This window comes from Takifugu flavidus, chromosome 4 (genome assembly GCF_003711565.1).
Source record: "Takifugu flavidus isolate HTHZ2018 chromosome 4, ASM371156v2, whole genome shotgun sequence".
Lineage (NCBI taxonomy): Eukaryota > Metazoa > Chordata > Actinopteri > Tetraodontiformes > Tetraodontidae > Takifugu > Takifugu flavidus.
This window is the reverse complement of record NC_079523.1, coordinates 10077577-10096169: the sequence shown is the minus strand read 5'-3', so window position 1 is coordinate 10096169 and position 18593 is coordinate 10077577. Positions and strand designations below refer to the sequence as shown.

The window sequence follows — 18593 nt, the reverse complement described above, 5'->3', positions numbered from 1 at the left end:
ACACAAAACCTGGAATAAAGTCTGCAGAAGCAATGGAACACACAAAACAGCCCCTGCACAATCGGAGCAAATTCTCTTATTACCGTCATTATGTGATTAGCATACTTTATTGAGATTTTTTATTTATTTTTTTTGGCTTCTGGATGCTCCCTCGGGGCAAACGGTCTCCAAACACACAAACACGGACACACGCCAGGTTTCTAATATGTAAAACCGAAACAGAGACACATGTAACCCGACCCAGACGGGTCTAAAAGTGTGCGCCTTTAATGGAGTGTAACTCGTCCAGTCCGCCTTAAAGCGCCGGGCATGTGCCGCTCAGGGCCTCCCCCTCTCCGCTCCACAACAAACTGCCCTCTCGCCCGTCTTAAGGTGGACCGGCGGAGATGAGCTGCGCGCACGGTGCCACCTGCCGCACGCCCGCTGGGAGAGGGTTAATTCTCACACGAAGTGGAACCTCGGAGGAGAGCTGTCGGGTCTCGGCGCAAGGCTGCTTTAATTACCCCGGCGTCCCCAGTCTGCTGAAGGAGGCCGCGCTGCCCGCCTCTGCGACCCGGGGCAGGAATTCTGCAGCGCTTATGTCAAGTTGCATCGTCACTTCGGGCGACCCTGAGCCAGGGTAAGAATCTTACTGTAATCCTGTGGAGCGGGGATTTAACTTCACATCTGCTGTGGGGATACGCTCTGTAATTAACAGCCGTGTTTGATATTTCAGCAAATATCCTGCGCATGAGTGCAAAATAATCAGAGGAGCAAAAACAAGCAACAAATAAACAAAAGACAACAACACAAAAACGTGTTCAGTGCCCATGTTGACGCGCTTTTGCAACCGTAGGTGCAGCTGAAATTGAGGATGGAAGGGTGCCAAGGGAGCAGCCGGTGCAGTAATGGGAATAAGACGTCACCTTGGAGTCTCGCTGGCTGTGAGCATGTCAATGAATCCAATGTATTCTACCCCCCCGGGATCAGGTCAAACTCAAGACTTTACCCGTGCCGGAGGGACGGAGCGCTGCTCGCGACGAGAGGAGGATCTGACGGTATCTGAGAACATTCTTCCCTCTTTTAGAGTCTTATGTTTGTATTTTAGAAGAGGTTTTTCTGGTACTTCAGACTGGTTATGAAATCTTTCTGCACAAATCGTGTACTTTATTGCAGTATATCTATTTACTTATATATGGTATATAATGTTATTGTGTTTGGACCACTATTAAACCTCTAAGCTTGTGCAGATGCACTTTATGTCACCTCCGAGAAAAGTTTCTCTCCCAAATTCTGTGGGATATTTTGGGACTTCACGAATCTGTAGCCCATATTCATCGTTCAATAGTCAGATCAGACTCTTTCATGTTTATTCATGTTATATTTTTTAACACAAACCATCAGCAGATGTTAGAGTGAGAAAGCTGGATTGCACCGAGGAATTAAGCCTTAAATGGATTTAAACACAAGATTAATTATCAGGGAATCTGTTGGTTGTGCTCTCTAAACTGCTAAACCTCATGCCCCTGCGTTCTGCCCTGCTCTTAGATGGATCAATTCTAAATATGAGAAAATTCCCCCTTCCCCTTTACTATCCTCTTTGCTCTTCCACAGGTCTTTGGAGCCCAACCTAACCTTCTGAACCTGCCCCAAAATGGTTTCACCGCTGCTCTCCATCACCCTGATCTTGTGTCTTTCTTCACCTGGAAGTCTTCAGTCCCATTACAACTGGGACCGAGCGGCTTGGATCAGGGGCAGAAATGTCCATGAGGCGGACAGCAGTGAAGCCGTTGCTTCAGAGGGCAGCGGACGGAGCACCGACAGGGCGTTCTGGAGTGGGATGATAATTCCAAAGAGGCTTCAACCAGACCTGAGTAAGCAGTCTGGATCAGCAACCACATCAAATACTAACATCGTTAATGAGTTATTCATTTGCTAGCTTAAGATATACTGCTTGACATTAGCATGAGCGTGCTCAAACACATTTTCTCGGTCAGGGCAACCTGAGCATGTGGCTCTTTAGCGCCGCCCTAGTGGCTCCCTGGAGCTTGTTCAAAAATATGAAAATGGAAAAAGTTGGTGTGAATATATTTTTTGTTTTAATATAATTTCTGTAGGAGGAAAAGCATGACAAACATTCTTCAAGTTTTCCAACGCTGTAAAAATGTGTAGAATAAATATTTAATTCCAACATCTCATTACAATGGAAGTTAAACTTAAAGCAGCATCGTCCAGCAGAGTGGCCACGTGGTGCCTCATTCTCTCCAGGATGCTGCAGGGAGATAAACATTTCATCATGAATGCTCATTATGTATTTGTAGCCTACTTATCATTATGATAGTAGGCTAACAGAGCTAACAGAGCTAATGTACATAGCTAATGTAGACACTCACAGCATGTGCTGCCTCCATTATAAGGTTTATATAAGGCTTTTAATTTTTTGTGCCTCCAGACCGATTTTTTTTTGGTCCAATATGGCTCTTTCAACATGTTCTAGGTATTCCTGTAAGACATTTGCACACATAAAAACTTTATTTCCCCCCCTCTTGTCCTGTTTATAGGTGCTCTCAGAAGTACGGAAGGCCCTAAAGTAGCTGTCCAAAACAAAGTGTTCACCTCCATCACAAAGCAGAACCCGTCGAGGCCCGGGAGTGCCTGTGGCTTTGGTCTTAGTTCTTGCGATGTTCTTCCCAGCTTTAATGGCACCAATCTGGTCTGGGATGACATGAAGCGCACTTTAGCCTTTGCCTGGGAGCTACACGTTTTTGGATCGGCCAGTCTCTTCATACTGATGGCGGCCCTGGCAGCTGTGGGAATGGCTGGTTCTGGCGCTGTTCCTCACCCCGTCTCCCACACCCTGACCCTGTCGAACGGCCTCCTCTTCTTGACCGGTGCTCTACGTGGTGCCTTCCTCCTGCTGGATCCTTATGGTACCCGTCAGGTGCTCTCTCACGCTTCTGTGGTAGCTCTCCATAATCTTCCCCTGCAGCTCCTCCTGTGGGCCCAGCTTCTCCTCGCTCTGGTCACACTCAGAAACCTGAATTTAATAATCTTCTCACTAAAGCTGAAACGGCCATGGTTGGTCGGGGGACTGGCTTTATTTCACTGCACCCACTTACTTGCAGCGGACATATTCTCTGGAATTCTCTCCCCGACTGTCCCTCTGTTACTGCACACGCTGTCCCTGTGCTGGGGGCTCCCACTCTGCATGGGGATCCTGCCAAAGTCTTTTTCTCATCTACATCCCATCCTCAGGTCCTCCCTGCCTCAGTGGGCTCCCTCACTGGGAATCGAAAAGTGTGCTAAAAGTGTGACAGCAGCCTGTGCCTTCCTGGGGGTCCTCTGCTGTGGTCTTCAGATGTATAGCCTCCTCTGGCTCTACGGGCTACTTGGGAACTGGAAACACTTTGGATGGGGCTGGTGGCTGAGTCAGTTTTGGGCCAGAATCCTTGAGCTGTCCTGGGGTTTTTCTTTGCTCGTGCTTGGATCCTGGATCTTCTGGATGCCGTCTAAGAGGGGCGAGAAGGGCAAGAGCAAATATGGGGCAGAGAAGAAAAGTTTATGGGGTCAGATTTTAGCAAAGATAAAGAAAGGGCCTCTGAAGAAATCAGAGCAGACCCTGGAGGACCTGATGCCGAGCAACTGGGCCAAGTATAACCTGTCAAAGACCGGATTCAGAAGCAACATACTTTGTCCCTACGATCATCAACCAACTTATAAACCCAACCCTGTCAGCAACAGCAGCTCTGAAGCCCAGAGCGCACGCCAGTGGCAGAACGCAAACAACCGCGAATGTGTCCTTTCGCTTGTAGAATTCGACATGCGTCCGCCATCTCCCATCAACCTCAGACGCAGCATCGACGACGCGCTTTACCACGGACAGCTCGTAGCAGGGAGTCTGTTCTCCTCCCCGGCTTCCTCTTGGACCACCCCTGTGAGTGGAGATCCAGTTGGCGGAGGATACCCTTCGAGCTACCCAGGGTATGGATGGACGCTGGACGCAGAGCCATTTCCTGCGGGTCACTTTCAGGTTAACAGACAGCTGCACACCTCCTGTGCCGCCCCTGATTATACCGGCGCTCATCGGTTCCAGTCCCTGTCACACCCAGGAGTGATGTACCTGCAAGAGTGGTTTGATGATGACGTCACAGACCTTTAAATTTCCACTCGCGCTGTCCAGGCTTTGTGAAACACGGCATGTGTAGGACACTGGTGAAGCCTGTTGAAACTGTTTTCATGGTTGTCTTACTTCTGTCTTTATAGTCTTCAATTTTTATGTAATTTACTCACAAAGCTCGTATGTCTTCTGTCTCCCATTTGCATACATTTAGTGTGACTTTGACACTTCTGTGTGCAGCTGATTCACTGGTCATCTTTGATATGTAGCTGTTTACTTTGCACAGACATGATTGGTTGTTTGCATTGTGCTGTTTGTCAATAAAAGCAATGTGAACTCACCTGTACAAATGAAAAGTGTGTACTGAAACATCTGAATATGCAGGTTCCTGCATACAGCACATTTTTGCAGCAATTATAACCCATAATCCTCTGGCAGTTCAAACACGTTTTAAATCCCAAACTACATGTTATCATATTAAACAGGAAGATGCAATTTATTGACTCGACTGACAACACAATTTTCTCGCGATAGATCATTAAAACGTTTGTCTTTTTAAAAAAAATCCATCTTTCTACTTCTGACAGCAAACGTCATCACGTTTGGTTGGCAAACAGGTGCTGTAACCAAACTGGTTCCTGATTGAATCATCAATTAAGCCACATTTAGAGCTTTAAGAACGGCGAGGAGCGCTGGCGGATTTCTCTGCGTCAACAACTGAACGGAAAACTCAGACTTGCCGTGATGGTCGTAACGATGCTTTGGCAAAAACCTGCGATTTATCTCGTGTTGGCGGTTGTAACGACCTTGCAGGTCGATCGTGGAAAGGTTTCAGGCTCCGAAGCTGCTGTGCGGAGTCGGGCGGCAGCCGGAAGTGGCCGGTTGGGCAGTGTGGAAGGAGAACCCGGGACCAGGACTCGGCACGGGTCCCTGAGGTTCAGACGAGACGGACACGGTGTTCAGACACTTTCTCGTGGTAAGATGTCGACAGTCGTCTGACTGGGAGGGAGAAGGCCTCCGAGGTGTTGCGTAATCTCACCGTTCAATGCGTCCTTTACTCCCTGCTGTGCAACGGTTGCTTCATTAATCTGATATAATAGAAATGGATCCATGTGGTTGAATCTGCTGCATTTTGTAATTGGAATTAATAAATGAAATCTTTGTTTTCAGGGGGCACAAAAAATGGTCTGCTTTTACGTTTTTTGTTACATTCTATTAGAGCATTTTCTGATTAGGTGCTATGTAGTGTAAAAAACTTCAACTCCTTTGTTTTTGCCATTTATATTGTCAAAGTACTTATTTTAACTGTAAATGAATGATTGTTTTGATCATTAATAAAACATCATACCGCTATCATGTATATGTCGTTGTAGTGCTGTGCAATGAAAATGTAAATATTGCTGTATTTTATGTGCAGTGCTGAATGCAAAACTGAAGCGCCTGGATCCATCGGTGCAGTGCAGCGACACTGCCATGACCCTAAAGGTCAAAGGGCGCAGGACGCCTCACTTCCTGGTGGATAGTGGTGGGTTTCATAAAAATAAATCCCAACATTCATGTTTGTCCCAGTAAACATTTGTTTTCTCTTGTCAAATAGGGGAGGGGCCCCTAATTCCCTTTTCCCAGATGCCCTCCAGCTGTGGCTTCTCTGTTAAGAGATCACGCAGAGACGTGACCTTAATGGCACCTTATCAGGGCTGTCACGTCGCCCAGCAGGTGAGGATGATTTGGGGTTCACTTATCATCTAAAATAAACTGAACATGACTGCTCTCTCCACAATGCTGCAGGCTGGCAGTTATGCATTGCCATTACATTTATCTGGGATACCGATGATGATGTCATGCCCAACAGTTTCACCACTGCCCTCCGTGACCTGCTACAAATCCAGAATGGTGTTGAAGATCAGTGGTGTGGCAGCCAATGAAGTCCGAGTGAAAGGTCAGGGATCATTGCAATGAATCAGGAAGTTAATTTAACTGTTGGGGCTTTAAGTGGCATTCAAATCGTTGCAGTGTCTGGCACATGGATGCCCCTTTCATCCGTCTGTAGGAGTTGTGGAATTACTACTGAGACGGTTTCTGGAGAAATGACGCTCGTTGCGCCCTACAACAGAGGTCCGTGTGTGACGACTGAGGTGGGTGGCCTTCCTGTATTTGAGCTGACGATAAAGTGGCATTGTGACGTTTGCTTGATTCGTTTCTTTTGTTTGTAGAATGAAGAATACTTGTTGTATCTCCGAATGGGAGATATTGAGCTTTGGGTCAAATGCCCTTCTACCGTGACGTCACCACCTTCCAGAGATGCAGGCCAAGTCGCCCAGTATCCGCAGGCCCCTGGGCTTCCTCACTTGCCAGTAATACCTGGAGCTGCAGGTACAACACACTCCCCCCTTCCTACGACAGTGGAACCTTCACAAAAGCTGCAGCTGCTCTCGGACCTTGACAACACCGAAGGAAAACTTTTCTCCAAATTTCCATACATGCCACCACAGTTACCTCAGCTCCCCCAATACCCAGGGCAGTATAGTGCTGATGCCGCTTCTGCCCTTCTGGCCCAGCTCTACATGATGCAGCAGTGGCCGCAATATTCCTACCAGTTGCCCGTTTTACCACAATTTCCAATGGTACCAGGACTTTTCCACCCAACAGCCCCTCCACCCCCCACCACTGCCACCCTTGCCCCCACTGTCAAGCATGATGGAATACCCCAACTTCCCCAGCAGCTGCAGCAGTTTCCAGTATTTCCTCACCAGTATTCATTTATGCCATTTGGAGGACCACTGCCCCCAGAAGGTCAAGCTCGGTCTTCTCACATGCTGGGACCACACCATCCTCAGATGTTCCAGCTTCCTGCGTTGCCAAATCCAAAGTATCTTCCACAGCAAAGTAGTGAAACTGTAGCACCTCCTGCTGCTACCACTCCCACAAGTGCGCCACTTGCCAGCAAGCATGACCCTCAGTTGCCACCTTTTAACCCATACCTTTACATGCCCCATTACATGCCTCAACAGGCTTTTGTCCCAAAGTTTCCTGCAAAGCCCGGTCCACCTGAGCAACATGGGCAACAGTCTGCCTACCATCCCCCCTTTCAGTATTATCCTTTTGGTTACCAACAGAGTCCAAAATTAATTGCAAGAGGTGGCTGACTGGTGGAACTCATGCCAGATATTTAATGTTTTGGCTTCAACCTATCTCAGATTTAGATGCATGGGCTAAAGTAGCGTTTACTGAATTCACTGTGTTCAATAAATGGATGTTGTTGCATAAAAACCAAGTTTGTCTTTTTGGAATTATAGGTTAATGTGAGTGCAGCAAGCAGTTCTGGACATTTGTGGTTTGATCCATCTACTTGGAGCATTGAATGAGCAGCTGCTTATACCGGTAGTGAGATATTTGCCTCAAAGAACAGAATGATCTTGTCGTGCAGACAAAATATAGCAACGCTGTCTCCCTGGCTTCTTCTTGTTTATGGTTCAAATTTGCATCCAACATTTCCAGGAAGAACTTGTAAATCTTGCTGGGAGGCTGAAGCCAGCCACTTAGACTCATAAATCGATCATCCTTCTCTCAGTCGATCGCCTGATCTGGGCTCGTGCCGCTCAATGTTTAGAAACTCAGCTGCTGTGACGTCGAACACGCTATTTGACGTCACCGTGGGAGTGTTCCGCCGTCGGTAGAAATGAATGGCCATCACAATCCTCTCAGCGCCCATGTAAGTTGATGCCAATAAAAGACACCTTTTTCGCGAGCTGCTCCTCAAAGGGAATGCGTCCATTTACCTCTGTTTTCTATATGAAAGTGAAAGTTCAGTCGGGATGTACTGGTATATGGCGGTGCTGCCCGGGGAGGTGCCCGATTTGCCCCAAGCTAACCGTAGCTGAGGCTATTTTTTTTAAGCTACAGGCTAGCCAGCATGCTAACTGACAAGCCGAGTGGGTAGGAGGCGAGCAAATGCCTGTTTTGCCACCCAGCTTAGTCTGGCTGAGCGACTGTAAGTATATTTACACGTAGGTAATTATGGAAAGAGAAATTACTCTGGTTCTGTAGCGACGGTAGTTATAAACGGCTCTTTAGAGCCCACATCCGGGACCGGATGCGTTGTTACTTACATGGAATATGTTTTTTCGCCTGCTTTCATGAACCAGTTTATATTAGCGGTGTGAAGCTACATGCTAAAAATGTTAAGGCTAGGGCGACATTAAAGACCCGAAAGTGTAATTAAAATCCGGTAGGAGAAATATGACGGATGGCTGCTTGATACAGCCGTCGTTAATGCATTTAAATACGGCAGTTTAAATAAACCCACCGTCTTTAAACTTTTTAAGGAGCTGCCAGATTTGATTTCTGGTGCTCTGATATGGGATTAATGCTTTATAAATACGTTTATTTGCGCAGATTTGTTATTCAATGAATCAGATACTGTAATATAACGCGGTCTTGGCGATTACTGACCATACTTGACGTCCACAAAGGTTCATTTGTTTTACCAACGAAGTGTACAATTTACATTTCGCATTGCGATTTACAGCAAACTCATTCGCTTTTTTGCCCCTGGAAATCTGGGTGGGGGTAAATTCTGACTCATCTCTGACTTTTCTGTATGCACATTTTAGACTTAACACTCAAAATGTGGTATCGCCGGCTTTGCGTTCTAATGGCTGCAGGTGCACTCGGGTACCCGTGAATGGAAACACTCGGCGTTCTCTTCTTACTCTGATCATAATCACCTCTGGTGGAACTTTTCACCTCCGCAGGTTAACATTCGGCACCATCACAGACATGACCTTTCACACCGAGCCTAGGCTTATCGCCCCGCTGAACGCCCCGCCGGTGTGCGCCGCTGAATAGAATCAACACCCTCCGTCTCTGCCCGCTAGCTTGTAATAGCACGCTTACATGAGGGGACTATTTATCCCGTTTTCTATAGAACTCTTGCTCTCGCGACCTTGGAAAAACGTTCAGCCATTTACAGTCAACTGGTCTTACGGTCGAGGGCCTACGACCCTTGGCTTGGAAGCTGCTTATTTTATCCCCTTATCTCCAGCTAACGTTAACCCGCAGGTCTCAGGTTATTTGCACACCATGTCCACAAGCCTGGATGTAATGCTATATGACGTGGCGTGTGGTCACCTTATAAAAGATTCGGTGTGGTGGTAATAACCCTTTATTACCACCACACGACGTTTATTACCACCAAATGCACCTGCACTGTAGCGTGTGTGCACGTTTCCGTGGTGAAGTCATAAACGGAAGTGTTGCTTCCGGGTGAGCTCATCACACCACGCACATCTGCATTAGTCACCTTGTATTGTTTTCGCCCGCCTGGGATGTTTTGGTCTGCAAAAGGAGGAAACCGCATCCTCCACGCGTCCCCTACAGACTATTTGGCCCTGTAATTATCCTGCATTTAATTATGCTGAATGGCCTTTGAGGCATGCACTGTAAAATTAAAAGCCATGTCCCGCTAATCATTTTGACACCAGTGTGATTAAACCACAGGGAGGAGCACACATTCACACACTTGTTGCTTCGTTGTGCATTTCAGAAAAGGGAAATGTATAAAGCAGGCTATGGGATATGTTTAAACTATGTGTTGAGTGCTGAGTTGCTATGTTACAGCCAAGCTAGGGTTTATTTTGGGCTATTTGGAGGAAGAATAGTTCAGCAAGCACAATGCCACAGCTGTAATCTTTAGACTTTCTGTTGCACAGTGTACTTGTTCAAGCCACCTACCATCCCTGTCTTGGCTTTCCTTTTATAAGAACACAGTCCTGACGTCTTTCTCTTGTTTTTGTTTTCCTTTACAGCATGTGATCTTTCTAAACAGGCACACATGGCTGTATGAGGTTTGACAGCTACAATCCTTTTTTCCAATTCCTAAAATCAGATTGGATTAAACCATTCCCCCAGATCACCCGTGGACAACCAGATCTGAAGGTATGTTTTTGGGAACGTTGTATGGAGATTTTTTCAACCAAGGTTTTGAGAGTACTGCAGAATAATGGCTGAAACTAGATTTTCCAGGTATGTTCTTCATGCAAAATGACTCAAATTGCTTAGGAAAAGGATCAAGAAACTCACATTCCCACATCAAAACAGAACCTGAATCTTTTGCAGTCATTTTTGCAGAAACCTGTTAATAAGAGCTGTAGAGGTAAAATATTGTTGGACATTAACGTGACTCTGTAAACGCGGGACAGTGCAAACAAACCCAGTATGACAGGCAAGTGTTGGGTGACCCATTTCAGAGGAACCCTTTGTCCTTAGCCTGGAGGAGATGCGCGTCAGAGTATGAAGGATATAGTTGACTTTAAAGAATGTTTGTAGTTCAAGATTAATACTTTAAAAGGATGCCATGTGACTGTTAAAGCTAGCTAATGGAAAAGCTTGCAGTTTAAACGACCCAATATATATGTATTTCTAATATTAGTTGATAATTCAGTAATTTTGGTCCTTTTATGGGGCAAATTATCTAAATATACCTGTTATTGAATGTTGCAGTGTGGTGAGTTACAATCAAACAATAAAGACCAAATCAGTATTCAAAGTTGATGCATAGTAGGATTCAATTTCCATCATATGCAAAAATTCTCCCCAATACTAAAAGCAGAAGGGAGCTCGTTTATTCAGGCCAGATCTTTTGCAGTGGCATATCTGATATATATAATATATACATCCACAATAGCCACTTAAATGTGCTTTTGGCTGATGGGGGCAGTTTATTTTGTTTTATTTTATGTTTTTTTTGTTTGTTTTTTGCATCATTTAGCCACGTCAGAGCTGTGAGTCAGTAGAGGAGAAGCTGGACGGATGGTAAGCGCTTTGTTCATTTTCACTCAATGGTAACAAAGGTTAAATCACAAACTGATCCCAGAAGAAATGCAGAATTAAGCTTACATTACTTCATAAAGAGACCTGCCACAGCTCGGCGAACACCTATAGTTGTAAATTTCATCCCGCGTGCCGCCCATTTGATATAGCATTTATAATTTTGCGCTCTTTTGTATCCCATCGACATCAGTTTTGATTCTAAATTTACCATTATCAACACTTCCTGAAATGCGATTTCAGTTTCATAGACATTTTAGTCGGAAAAAAAGTTGTCAGATTGTCTCAACAAACACACATTTCAGGAATTGTTGTTAGATTTGCTTTAGTTTTATAGAATTTCAGTTTTTTCATTATTGAGTTGAATCAGACGTGACACCTTTTCTCCACTTACTTTTTAAGCAGCGTAACTTCTGTAAAGTGAAAAGTGCTCACGTCTGTGTCAACTTAGGTTATGTTGCTGCTGCTTGTTATGTTCATCTGTCACTGCTGCATGTCATAATTTATTTTATTTTCCTTTTGTGGTAGACAAGCATGACTTTGAGCCAAGCCACAGATGCATGTCCACACAAAGGGCACTGAACACCGACCTCCGCTTCCTGGCTTTCATCCAGTTACTCGGTGGGAGGGTGTCGGTGGGGCCTAAGTAGTCCCCTGGGCCCCCGTAGTAGAGCCTCACTGTGAAACTGGAGGTCTCTCATGGATCAGGGTAGTAGTGAGCTGAGCCCAGAGGAGCCAGATGCAGGAGGCCGAACGGAGCCAGAGGTCAGCAGGAGGGCGTCGGAGACAGAGCATGGCTTGTCCAAAATCACCCATAATGCCCTGGAGAACATGGGAGCGTTGGGTCATGGCCTGAAACAGTTCTTCCAGCCACAGCGCCGACGCTCCTCGGTTTCCCCACATGACTCTGTCTCATCTTGTTCAGGCGCCCCTCCCTCCGAACCCACTGACACTGGGTCCGAAGTAGGGGATGCTCCTGCCTCCTCGGCGCTCCCTTCGGATTCTGACAACCTTTCAGCTTCCGCCCCTCCTGCCACTTTGAGCCGTGTCCTGCAGCAGATCCGAGGTGCTCCACCAATGATGAAGCGAGGCACCAGTCTGCAGAGTCGGCGCAGCAAGGTAGGGGCTCCTGGGGATCCTCCCCAGAAGGGTAGCCCTCAGATCCACCGTCGCAGCACCCATGAGGCCCTGCTGCAATCTGGGCGTCCACGATCCTCCTCGACTACCGATACCCCCAGCAGCCCAGCGCTAGCTGACATGCTGCTGACCAGCGGTTACCACTCAGCCGAGGACCCCGATAAGGTGAGTGAATCAGTCCCATCGGGTGGTCCAAATGAGAACACACATACTGCACGTTTTGAGATATTCTTTACGCTGCATGAAAACACTACACTGTCCATAAAGGTGAGAGCGTACGTGGACCATTAATTACCTAAAATAAACCTTGTTAAGGCTCTTGCAGATTGGACGTATTGGCACAGTCACTCCACCCAAAAGTGTCTGATTTATTTTATTAAAATTGTTAATAGAAGTATTGCGTTTAAGCATACAAAGCACCCAAACTTTACTATTAAAAAGACATTCAGTGGAGACACTGCTGGCGGTGAGGAATGTCAAATGAGTGATTTCTAAAAACATACAGTAAATGCTTTAGATGTGCCTGGATGAACCAGTGAATGAGGAGCTGGGCTGTCAGTGGTGGACGGTCAGAGATTGCCTTTGAGTGTTTGGCCACTATGAGCTTTAAGCCTTTCTAAATTTAGCATTTGCTGTCTTTGAGAGTATGTCAAGCCAGGGAGGCTTGCTGGCTTGATTGTTCTTTCCTTTTTAAATGGAGCATTAGACTGTTTGGGAGTGTTTGCCTCTCTTTTGTCTATGCAAAGTGAATTTATTTTCCATTATCAAGAGATATAAACAAAGCAGACATTTTGTGCCACCTTCTCTAGTCAGTGCCGCAGAGCTTGTTCCAGTCAAACCTGTCCTCCAAGGTGCTGTCCATTCCTGTTCTCACCTGACCTGAACGGATATGTTCTGTCCAACCTGAAGTCAAAACCCAGGTTTCAAAACAAATCAGAGTTCTGCTAATGTGTTTATAGCTCAGGAGCCACTACTGTTGGATCTGAGTGTGTAGAGAGACATGGCCCCGGTATGAGCTGGGTCCAAGACTCCTCTAGTCCAAGCTGTAGGACAGACATGAAAGAAATGAAAGTTAAATCTGGTTTCTCATGGATAATATCCAAATATAGAAGAATCAGGCAGATTTCTTTTTCTATATTTCCTTAAAATAGGCTGCCTTGTGTTGACAGTAAATATGAAAGTACGTCTGCTGCTCTGGGGGGGGGATCTTGTTTTTACCGGCTAGCGTGATATTTTGAATGAAACGGTCACATCTGTCGTCTTCTGCTTATTTCTTTAAAACAGCAGGATCGGTACGATGGATCAGGCCCAGCCGTGTCGCCCAACGCCCTCCCCTACGGCGTAGACTGTTATGATGTCGTGGACAACACCCCAGATCCCCAGCGAACCAAACAGGCCATCGCCCAGCTGCAACAGAAGATCCTAAAACTCACAGAACAAATCAAAATTGAACAAACCGCCCGGGACGACAACGTGGCAGAGTACCTGAAACTAGCCAACAATGCCGATAAGCAGCAGAGCGCACGCATCAAACAGGTGTTTGAGAAGAAGAATCAAAAGTCTGCTCAGACAATTCAGCAGCTGCAGAGGAAGCTGGAACATTACCACCGGAAGCTGCGAGAGGTGGAACACAACGGCATTCCTCGCCAACCCAAAGACGTTTTCCGGGACATGCACCAGGGACTGAAGGATGTCGGAGCCAAGGTTTGTGCCGCCTTGATGCCCACAGGCTCGTTTTGCTGCCAACAATAGAGCTGTAACTGTTATGGTTGGACCGGGCTTGGCCAACAGCTGCATTCACCCTGTCCTGTTTATTCTAGGTGACAGGGGGTCTCTCCAGTTTCTCTCAAGCGACTCACTCCGCCGCCGGAGCCGTCGTGTCCAAACCGAGAGAAATCGCCTCCCTCATCCGCAACAAGTTTGGCAGTGCCGATAATATCACAGCATTCAAGGACTCCTTGGATGAAGCCCAAGGAGATGATGGCATCGGTGCTGGGGGGACGCGGGTCCTTGGGGCGGGACACTTGCAGTCCAGCCCAAAATACGGCAGCGAGGACGACTGTTCCAGTGCTACATCTGGCTCTGCAGGTGCCAACAGCATGACTGGAGCCCCGGGGGGGCCCCCCAGCTCCAGGGGAAACACTCTAGAACTCGCCCAGTCATCAGGATTTGATGCTGTACTGCACGAGATCCAAGAGCTTCGGGAAAACCAAGGTCGGCTAGAGGAGTCCTTTGAAAACTTAAAAAGTCATTATCAGCGAGATTACACAATGATCATGGAGGCCCTGCAAGAGGAGCGTTACAGGTGTGATGGCTGCACACCGTAGTTTGGCTGGTCCGTGTCTGATGGGAATGTCCGACTGTAATAGACTGTCACTCTCTGTTATAGGTGCGAACGTTTAGAAGAGCAGCTCAATGACTTGACAGAACTCCACCAGAATGAAATTCTCAACTTAAAGCAGGAACTGGCCAGCATGGAGGAGAAAATCGCTTACCAGTCATACGAAAGGGCGCGAGACATTCAGGTACGCTTCACCGACACTAGAGGACGTATTAATTAGTGCTGTGAATTTTTTCTCTTATCTTTATCGGTTGCTTCTGCTGCCACTAACAGGTAAATAGCCTATTTGTGCGTGCGTGATGTTAACTTAACTTGGCCATACTGCCCAAAATGCTTTGCCAGATGTTCAGTGTCATTCTTCGCTGCAATTGGGTTAAAAATTTTAATCAGATTAATCAGGATGATGCACTAAAACCCATTAACGTGTTCATTTTGTCTTCAGTGTATTTCACATCCACTTCTGTCCTTGACCTGCAGGAGGCGCTGGAGGCGTGTCAGACCAGAATCTCCAAGATGGAGCTGCAGCAGCAGCAACAGCAGGTGGTGCAGCTGGAGGGTCTGGAGAACGCCACCGCCAGGACTCTCCTCGGAAAACTGATCAACGTGCTCCTGGCTGTCATGGCCGTCCTCTTGGTGTTTGTCTCTACAGTGGCCAACTGCGTCGTCCCCCTGATGAAAACACGCAGCCGCACACTCTCCACGCTGCTCCTCGTCATCCTCCTCGCCTTCCTCTGGAGGCACTGGGATGCCATGTCAGATTACTTGCATCACTTTCTCCTGCACCCCAGATGACCGGCTGATCTAGAAAATGAAGAACCAGAGCTATTTGAATATCAATATTCCTACCTTTTCCTTCCTCTATTGCGGCTTTTGAAGACTCTGGGGGAGTTCGCAGCAGAGGATCGTCACTTTATCACTTTGTAAAATGTCTTTTATGAGTAAACGAGCGAGGAGCGGATGAAGGCAGTGGCTTGGTATCAATTTATCCTTTGTGCTTCGGTGGCACAGGCACATGCTGTAAAACAATGAAACGGTCACAGTTGAAGGAGCAGAGAGAACTGCACATTTTTCTCTCTTTAAAAGTGAATTTGTTTACATGTGGAAAACCTTACATTGGTTCCTCAGAATATACTGTAATTGAGATTTTTCTTACTTTGGAGCTGTTTCAAGTGGTATTGTTAGAAAGACATGGCTGTTTTTAACACAACGGTGGCTTTTATTTCTTTTAATTGTCGTGGTCTGACGAGTGTTTTGATGATTTTGATTGTACGGTTTCTCCTTTGTTGTCTGGTTTTAGTCTGCTCTTTCTTTTGCTCTTCTTGAATTTCAGCTTGTGTGATCAACTGTTCCTGCTCACGGCGCTCTGGAACCTGCCGCGCTTGCACATCATCTACATCGACCTGGAAACAGACTCATCGCTGGATCTAACAATCCTGGATTCTTGGCCAGTTTGTTCTGGAGATGTAAATTCAACAACACTGGTTCTGCCACAAACAGGATATAATGAACTTAAACTTTGGAGTTTGGAGCTTCCCTTAATTACTGGATACTATCCTGGTGGCTGTTCATGACAGAAGAATCTCTGAACTCAAATATACTTGAAGAGCGATCAAAATGCTCACAGACTCAGTGCTTCCGTACTGTTTCTATTAGTAAAAAAATGGTAATTTTTGGGTTTTTTATTTTTTAAAAACAAATAAATTACTGTTTTAAAGATGAAAGTTAAGGTGGTCCTTTGGGTTAATTTTTCACAGGGTGACAGTTGAGTGTTGAAGCAGTTAAATACCTGAAACAATGGTTCTGACAACAGGCCAACATTTATACCTGCGCCCATTCCATTACTGTGCTGGAGAAAATATACTGAATGTATTACATCTGTAGTAGAGCCAGTCTTCAAAATGATCAAGAATTCAGATCTACTTGCAGATCAAGTCATGACTGCAGAACAATTCCAGTAGGACATTTACCATATCCTGATGTTTGAGGAACCTTGAGGCTCATAGTACAGAAATCTATCAAAACAAAGTGAGTCAGCACATGCTGCGAGAGATCAGGTGGCTTTTAAACATTTAAAACCAAACCAAGTTTCCAATAGAGATATTTGACTCCTTTAGAGGACAAGATTGCAAATGTTTTACCAGGTTCACTCATTTTTCCAACATTAGAATACTTTAACAGCTATCTTTATACTAGGTCCTGGATTTTCAGTTACAAGAAGCATTTTAAATTAAAAGTTCCAAGTTAAAGTTTAAGCTATGACCAAGTCTTTTGGTTTGTCCTACTCCATTTGCACATATCCTGCATGCTGGTTCCAACTCAAGACTCCATCCTATTAAAGACTATTCCGCTGCTACTGTTGCTTGTTTGGGTTCAGGCTTTGGAGGCAATCTTGAGGAAACAAACTTAACCTTGAATCCAACCCAATCACACAAGTGCTTCTAAACAGCTCCAACCCTGACAGATTTAAAACACACAAGCACTTAAAATAACACATTTATTCAAAGACAAATCAGTATAAAAATAAAGTTCTAAATTCACTCTGCAGCCTTCTTCCCTCCTTTCCTTGTAGTTTTGGCTGCAGGGGCGTCGCTTTCCTTCTTAGCCATCTTCTGCCGAGTTGCCTTTCCTGCCTTGGGCTCCTTTGTCGTCTTCGCAGAAGCTGAAGTGTCCTTGTCGTTTCCATTCTCTGCCATTTTCTTGGCTTTTGGTTTCTTCGCCGGTGCAACCTTGGAAGTGCCAGCTTGGTCTTTTTTAGGTCTTTTGGGAGGCTTCGAATCCTGAAAAATGTGATACATGAGTGTTGCAGTACAGGATAGTTTAAAGACAAAAGTCCACCGCACAAAAACTTTTCCAGTTTTATTCAGAGCAAGATAACTTATTTGTTCACAAGGCCCTCACCTCCTCAGGTTTGCCCCCTTCTTTGGCGGCCTCGCTCTTCTCAGCACCTATGACACAGCGTATTGAAAGACTGTTTGCAACCTGGTGATTTTTCCCCACATTAACAAACCTGCTTTGGGGGGCTTCTTAGCAGCCTTTTCTTTGGCTTCTTTCGGTACATTAGGATCAGCATTCTCACTTTTTGACTTTGGCTCCTTGTCCTTCGGTGCTAGCTGTAGAACAAAAGCAGAAGCTCCAGTCTAACATCACCATGACCTCCGAAACTCTCCAGTTCTGACATGTTACCCTGAACTTCCCCGTTGCGCCCGTGGAGACGTTTGAGTTGGCAGGGCGCACCAAAGCGCCAGACTCGAGTCCTTTTTTCAGAGCTCCGCGAACCAAGTGTTTCAACCTCACCACGTCGACCGAGGGGTATTTTTGCTTGATGTAGTTCTGCATGGCCTGGGAAGAAACTCCTTTGCGGGAGTCCAACGCTTTCAGGGCTTCTTTCACCATGATCGCTGTGGACGGATGAGCCGCGCTCTTTCGCACGGTCAGAGCGCCTAAACACACAATAAAACGCACACTAACAATTGGCCCATTATAGATCATTGCAGGTTAAACGCTTCGTCCATTCGCCAACCTGATTTCTTTTTCTCTTTTGCCGGAGCGTCGGAGGAGGACTGCGGGGGGGCAGCAGCAGCGTCGGCTGCGGGCTTTTTAGGCGGCATCGTTACGGCTCAGATACCGGGAGAAGCGATGAGGCCGCCACGTCCGGCGCGCCCGTCTTTATGCGGTGGCTTCCGGCTCGAGATGAGCGCAGGTGATCAGGACAGGTGCATCCTATTGGGATTTATCCTTCGCGATGCATCTGTTTTGTTTAGCTGCACAGGTTTCCAGCGCTGTTGCTGCAGCGCAATCATGTTTTGGCAGCATGCAAAAGATGCACGTGAACAAGAGAGCTGTGGGAAAGCATCTCGAGCATGCATATTTTATATGATTGAGTTTTCATGACATTTGAGGCTTTAAAAAAATCTTCTTATCATTACACTGAGCCAACGAGCATGATCATTTGAGGTTTTGTTCAGAAATTGTTCCACCAAAGTGAAGAAGCTTGTTTGATTTCAGCCCTTCACACGTTGGTCACCTGGTTTGAATACTGAAGCTGGTGTTTGTCAAACTTTCACACATGCTTTCGTTACTGGTACTCCTTCCTGAAACAGGCGGATGAGAACTTATAGGTCGTTCTGACCGGAAAGACTCGGTGATCAGTTACAGGAAGTACGACTGTGACTGAAATAACCCCCAGTTATC

General features: G+C 46.2%; 4 protein-coding genes across 10 annotated transcripts; 3 read left to right on the top strand and 1 right to left on the bottom strand.

Annotated features, from left to right (window-relative positions):
• Positions 1–113: 113 nt before the first annotated feature.
• On the top strand, positions 114–4452 carry LOC130524042 (proline-rich transmembrane protein 3-like). The gene is made up of 4 exons (XM_057029744.1): positions 114–619; positions 836–1037; positions 1594–1853; positions 2541–4452. The coding sequence occupies exons 3-4, from the start codon at positions 1634–1636 to the stop codon at positions 4136–4138; spliced, it is 1818 nt and encodes a 605-aa protein (XP_056885724.1). The 5' UTR covers positions 114–619; positions 836–1037; positions 1594–1633; the 3' UTR covers positions 4139–4452.
• Positions 4453–4664: 212 nt separating this feature from the next.
• LOC130524043 (proline-rich protein 36-like) lies at positions 4665–7370 on the top strand. Its single transcript, XM_057029745.1, has 6 exons — positions 4665–5072; positions 5514–5621; positions 5694–5812; positions 5885–6035; positions 6110–6231; positions 6310–7370. Exons 1-6 carry the CDS (start codon positions 4841–4843, stop codon positions 7240–7242), a joined length of 1665 nt encoding a protein of 554 aa, XP_056885725.1. The 5' UTR covers positions 4665–4840; the 3' UTR covers positions 7243–7370.
• A 282-nt stretch (positions 7371–7652) lies between these two features.
• tmcc1b (transmembrane and coiled-coil domain family 1b) lies at positions 7653–16123 on the top strand. Of its 7 annotated transcripts, none has more exons than XM_057029784.1 (8): positions 7653–7808; positions 9904–10033; positions 10866–10909; positions 11453–12226; positions 13349–13765; positions 13882–14366; positions 14451–14586; positions 14880–16123. In XM_057029784.1, exons 4-8 carry the CDS (start codon positions 11624–11626, stop codon positions 15192–15194), a joined length of 1956 nt encoding a protein of 651 aa, XP_056885764.1. In that variant the 5' UTR covers positions 7653–7808; positions 9904–10033; positions 10866–10909; positions 11453–11623; the 3' UTR covers positions 15195–16123. The 7 variants fall into 7 exon arrangements, with proteins under 7 accessions (XP_056885764.1, XP_056885760.1, XP_056885761.1 ...); XM_057029780.1 differs by having other exon boundaries at positions 13346–13765; XM_057029781.1 differs by having other exon boundaries at positions 9904–10120; positions 13346–13765.
• A 756-nt stretch (positions 16124–16879) lies between these two features.
• LOC130524064 (protein B4) lies at positions 16880–18067 on the bottom strand. Its single transcript, XM_057029794.1, has 5 exons — positions 17923–18067; positions 17586–17842; positions 17410–17512; positions 17301–17347; positions 16880–17179 (listed from the first exon to the last, which is right to left on the bottom strand). The coding sequence occupies exons 1-5, from the start codon at positions 18008–18010 to the stop codon at positions 16937–16939; spliced, it is 738 nt and encodes a 245-aa protein (XP_056885774.1). The 5' UTR covers positions 18011–18067; the 3' UTR covers positions 16880–16936.
• Between the last annotated feature and the right edge of the window lie 526 nt (positions 18068–18593).

Bases quoted from the DNA above. Each gene is read 5' to 3' on its own strand.
- LOC130524042 (XM_057029744.1), top strand. From the start codon at position 1,634: ATGGTTTCACCGCTGCTCTCCATCACCCTGATCTTGTGTCTTTCTTCA. The intron at 1,854-2,540 runs GTAAGCAGTCTG...TCCTGTTTATAG, and splicing joins GAGGCTTCAACCAGACCTGA to GTGCTCTCAGAAGTACGGAA.
- LOC130524043 (XM_057029745.1), top strand. From the start codon at position 4,841: ATGGTCGTAACGATGCTTTGGCAAAAACCTGCGATTTATCTCGTGTTG. The intron at 5,622-5,693 runs GTGGGTTTCATA...CTTGTCAAATAG, and splicing joins TCACTTCCTGGTGGATAGTG to GGGAGGGGCCCCTAATTCCC. The intron at 6,232-6,309 runs GTGGGTGGCCTT...TTTTGTTTGTAG, and splicing joins GTCCGTGTGTGACGACTGAG to AATGAAGAATACTTGTTGTA.
- tmcc1b (XM_057029780.1), top strand. From the start codon at position 11,624: ATGGATCAGGGTAGTAGTGAGCTGAGCCCAGAGGAGCCAGATGCAGGA. The intron at 12,227-13,345 runs GTGAGTGAATCA...TCTTTAAAACAG, and splicing joins CAGCCGAGGACCCCGATAAG to CAGGATCGGTACGATGGATC. The intron at 14,587-14,879 runs GTACGCTTCACC...CTTGACCTGCAG, and splicing joins AAAGGGCGCGAGACATTCAG to GAGGCGCTGGAGGCGTGTCA.
- LOC130524064 (XM_057029794.1), bottom strand. From the start codon at position 18,010: ATGCCGCCTAAAAAGCCCGCAGCCGACGCTGCTGCTGCCCCCCCGCAG. The intron at 17,843-17,922 runs GTTGGCGAATGG...TTGTGTGTTTAG, and splicing joins AAAAGAGAAAAAGAAATCAG to GCGCTCTGACCGTGCGAAAG. The intron at 17,348-17,409 runs GTTTGTTAATGT...GCTGTGTCATAG, and splicing joins TAAGAAGCCCCCCAAAGCAG to GTGCTGAGAAGAGCGAGGCC.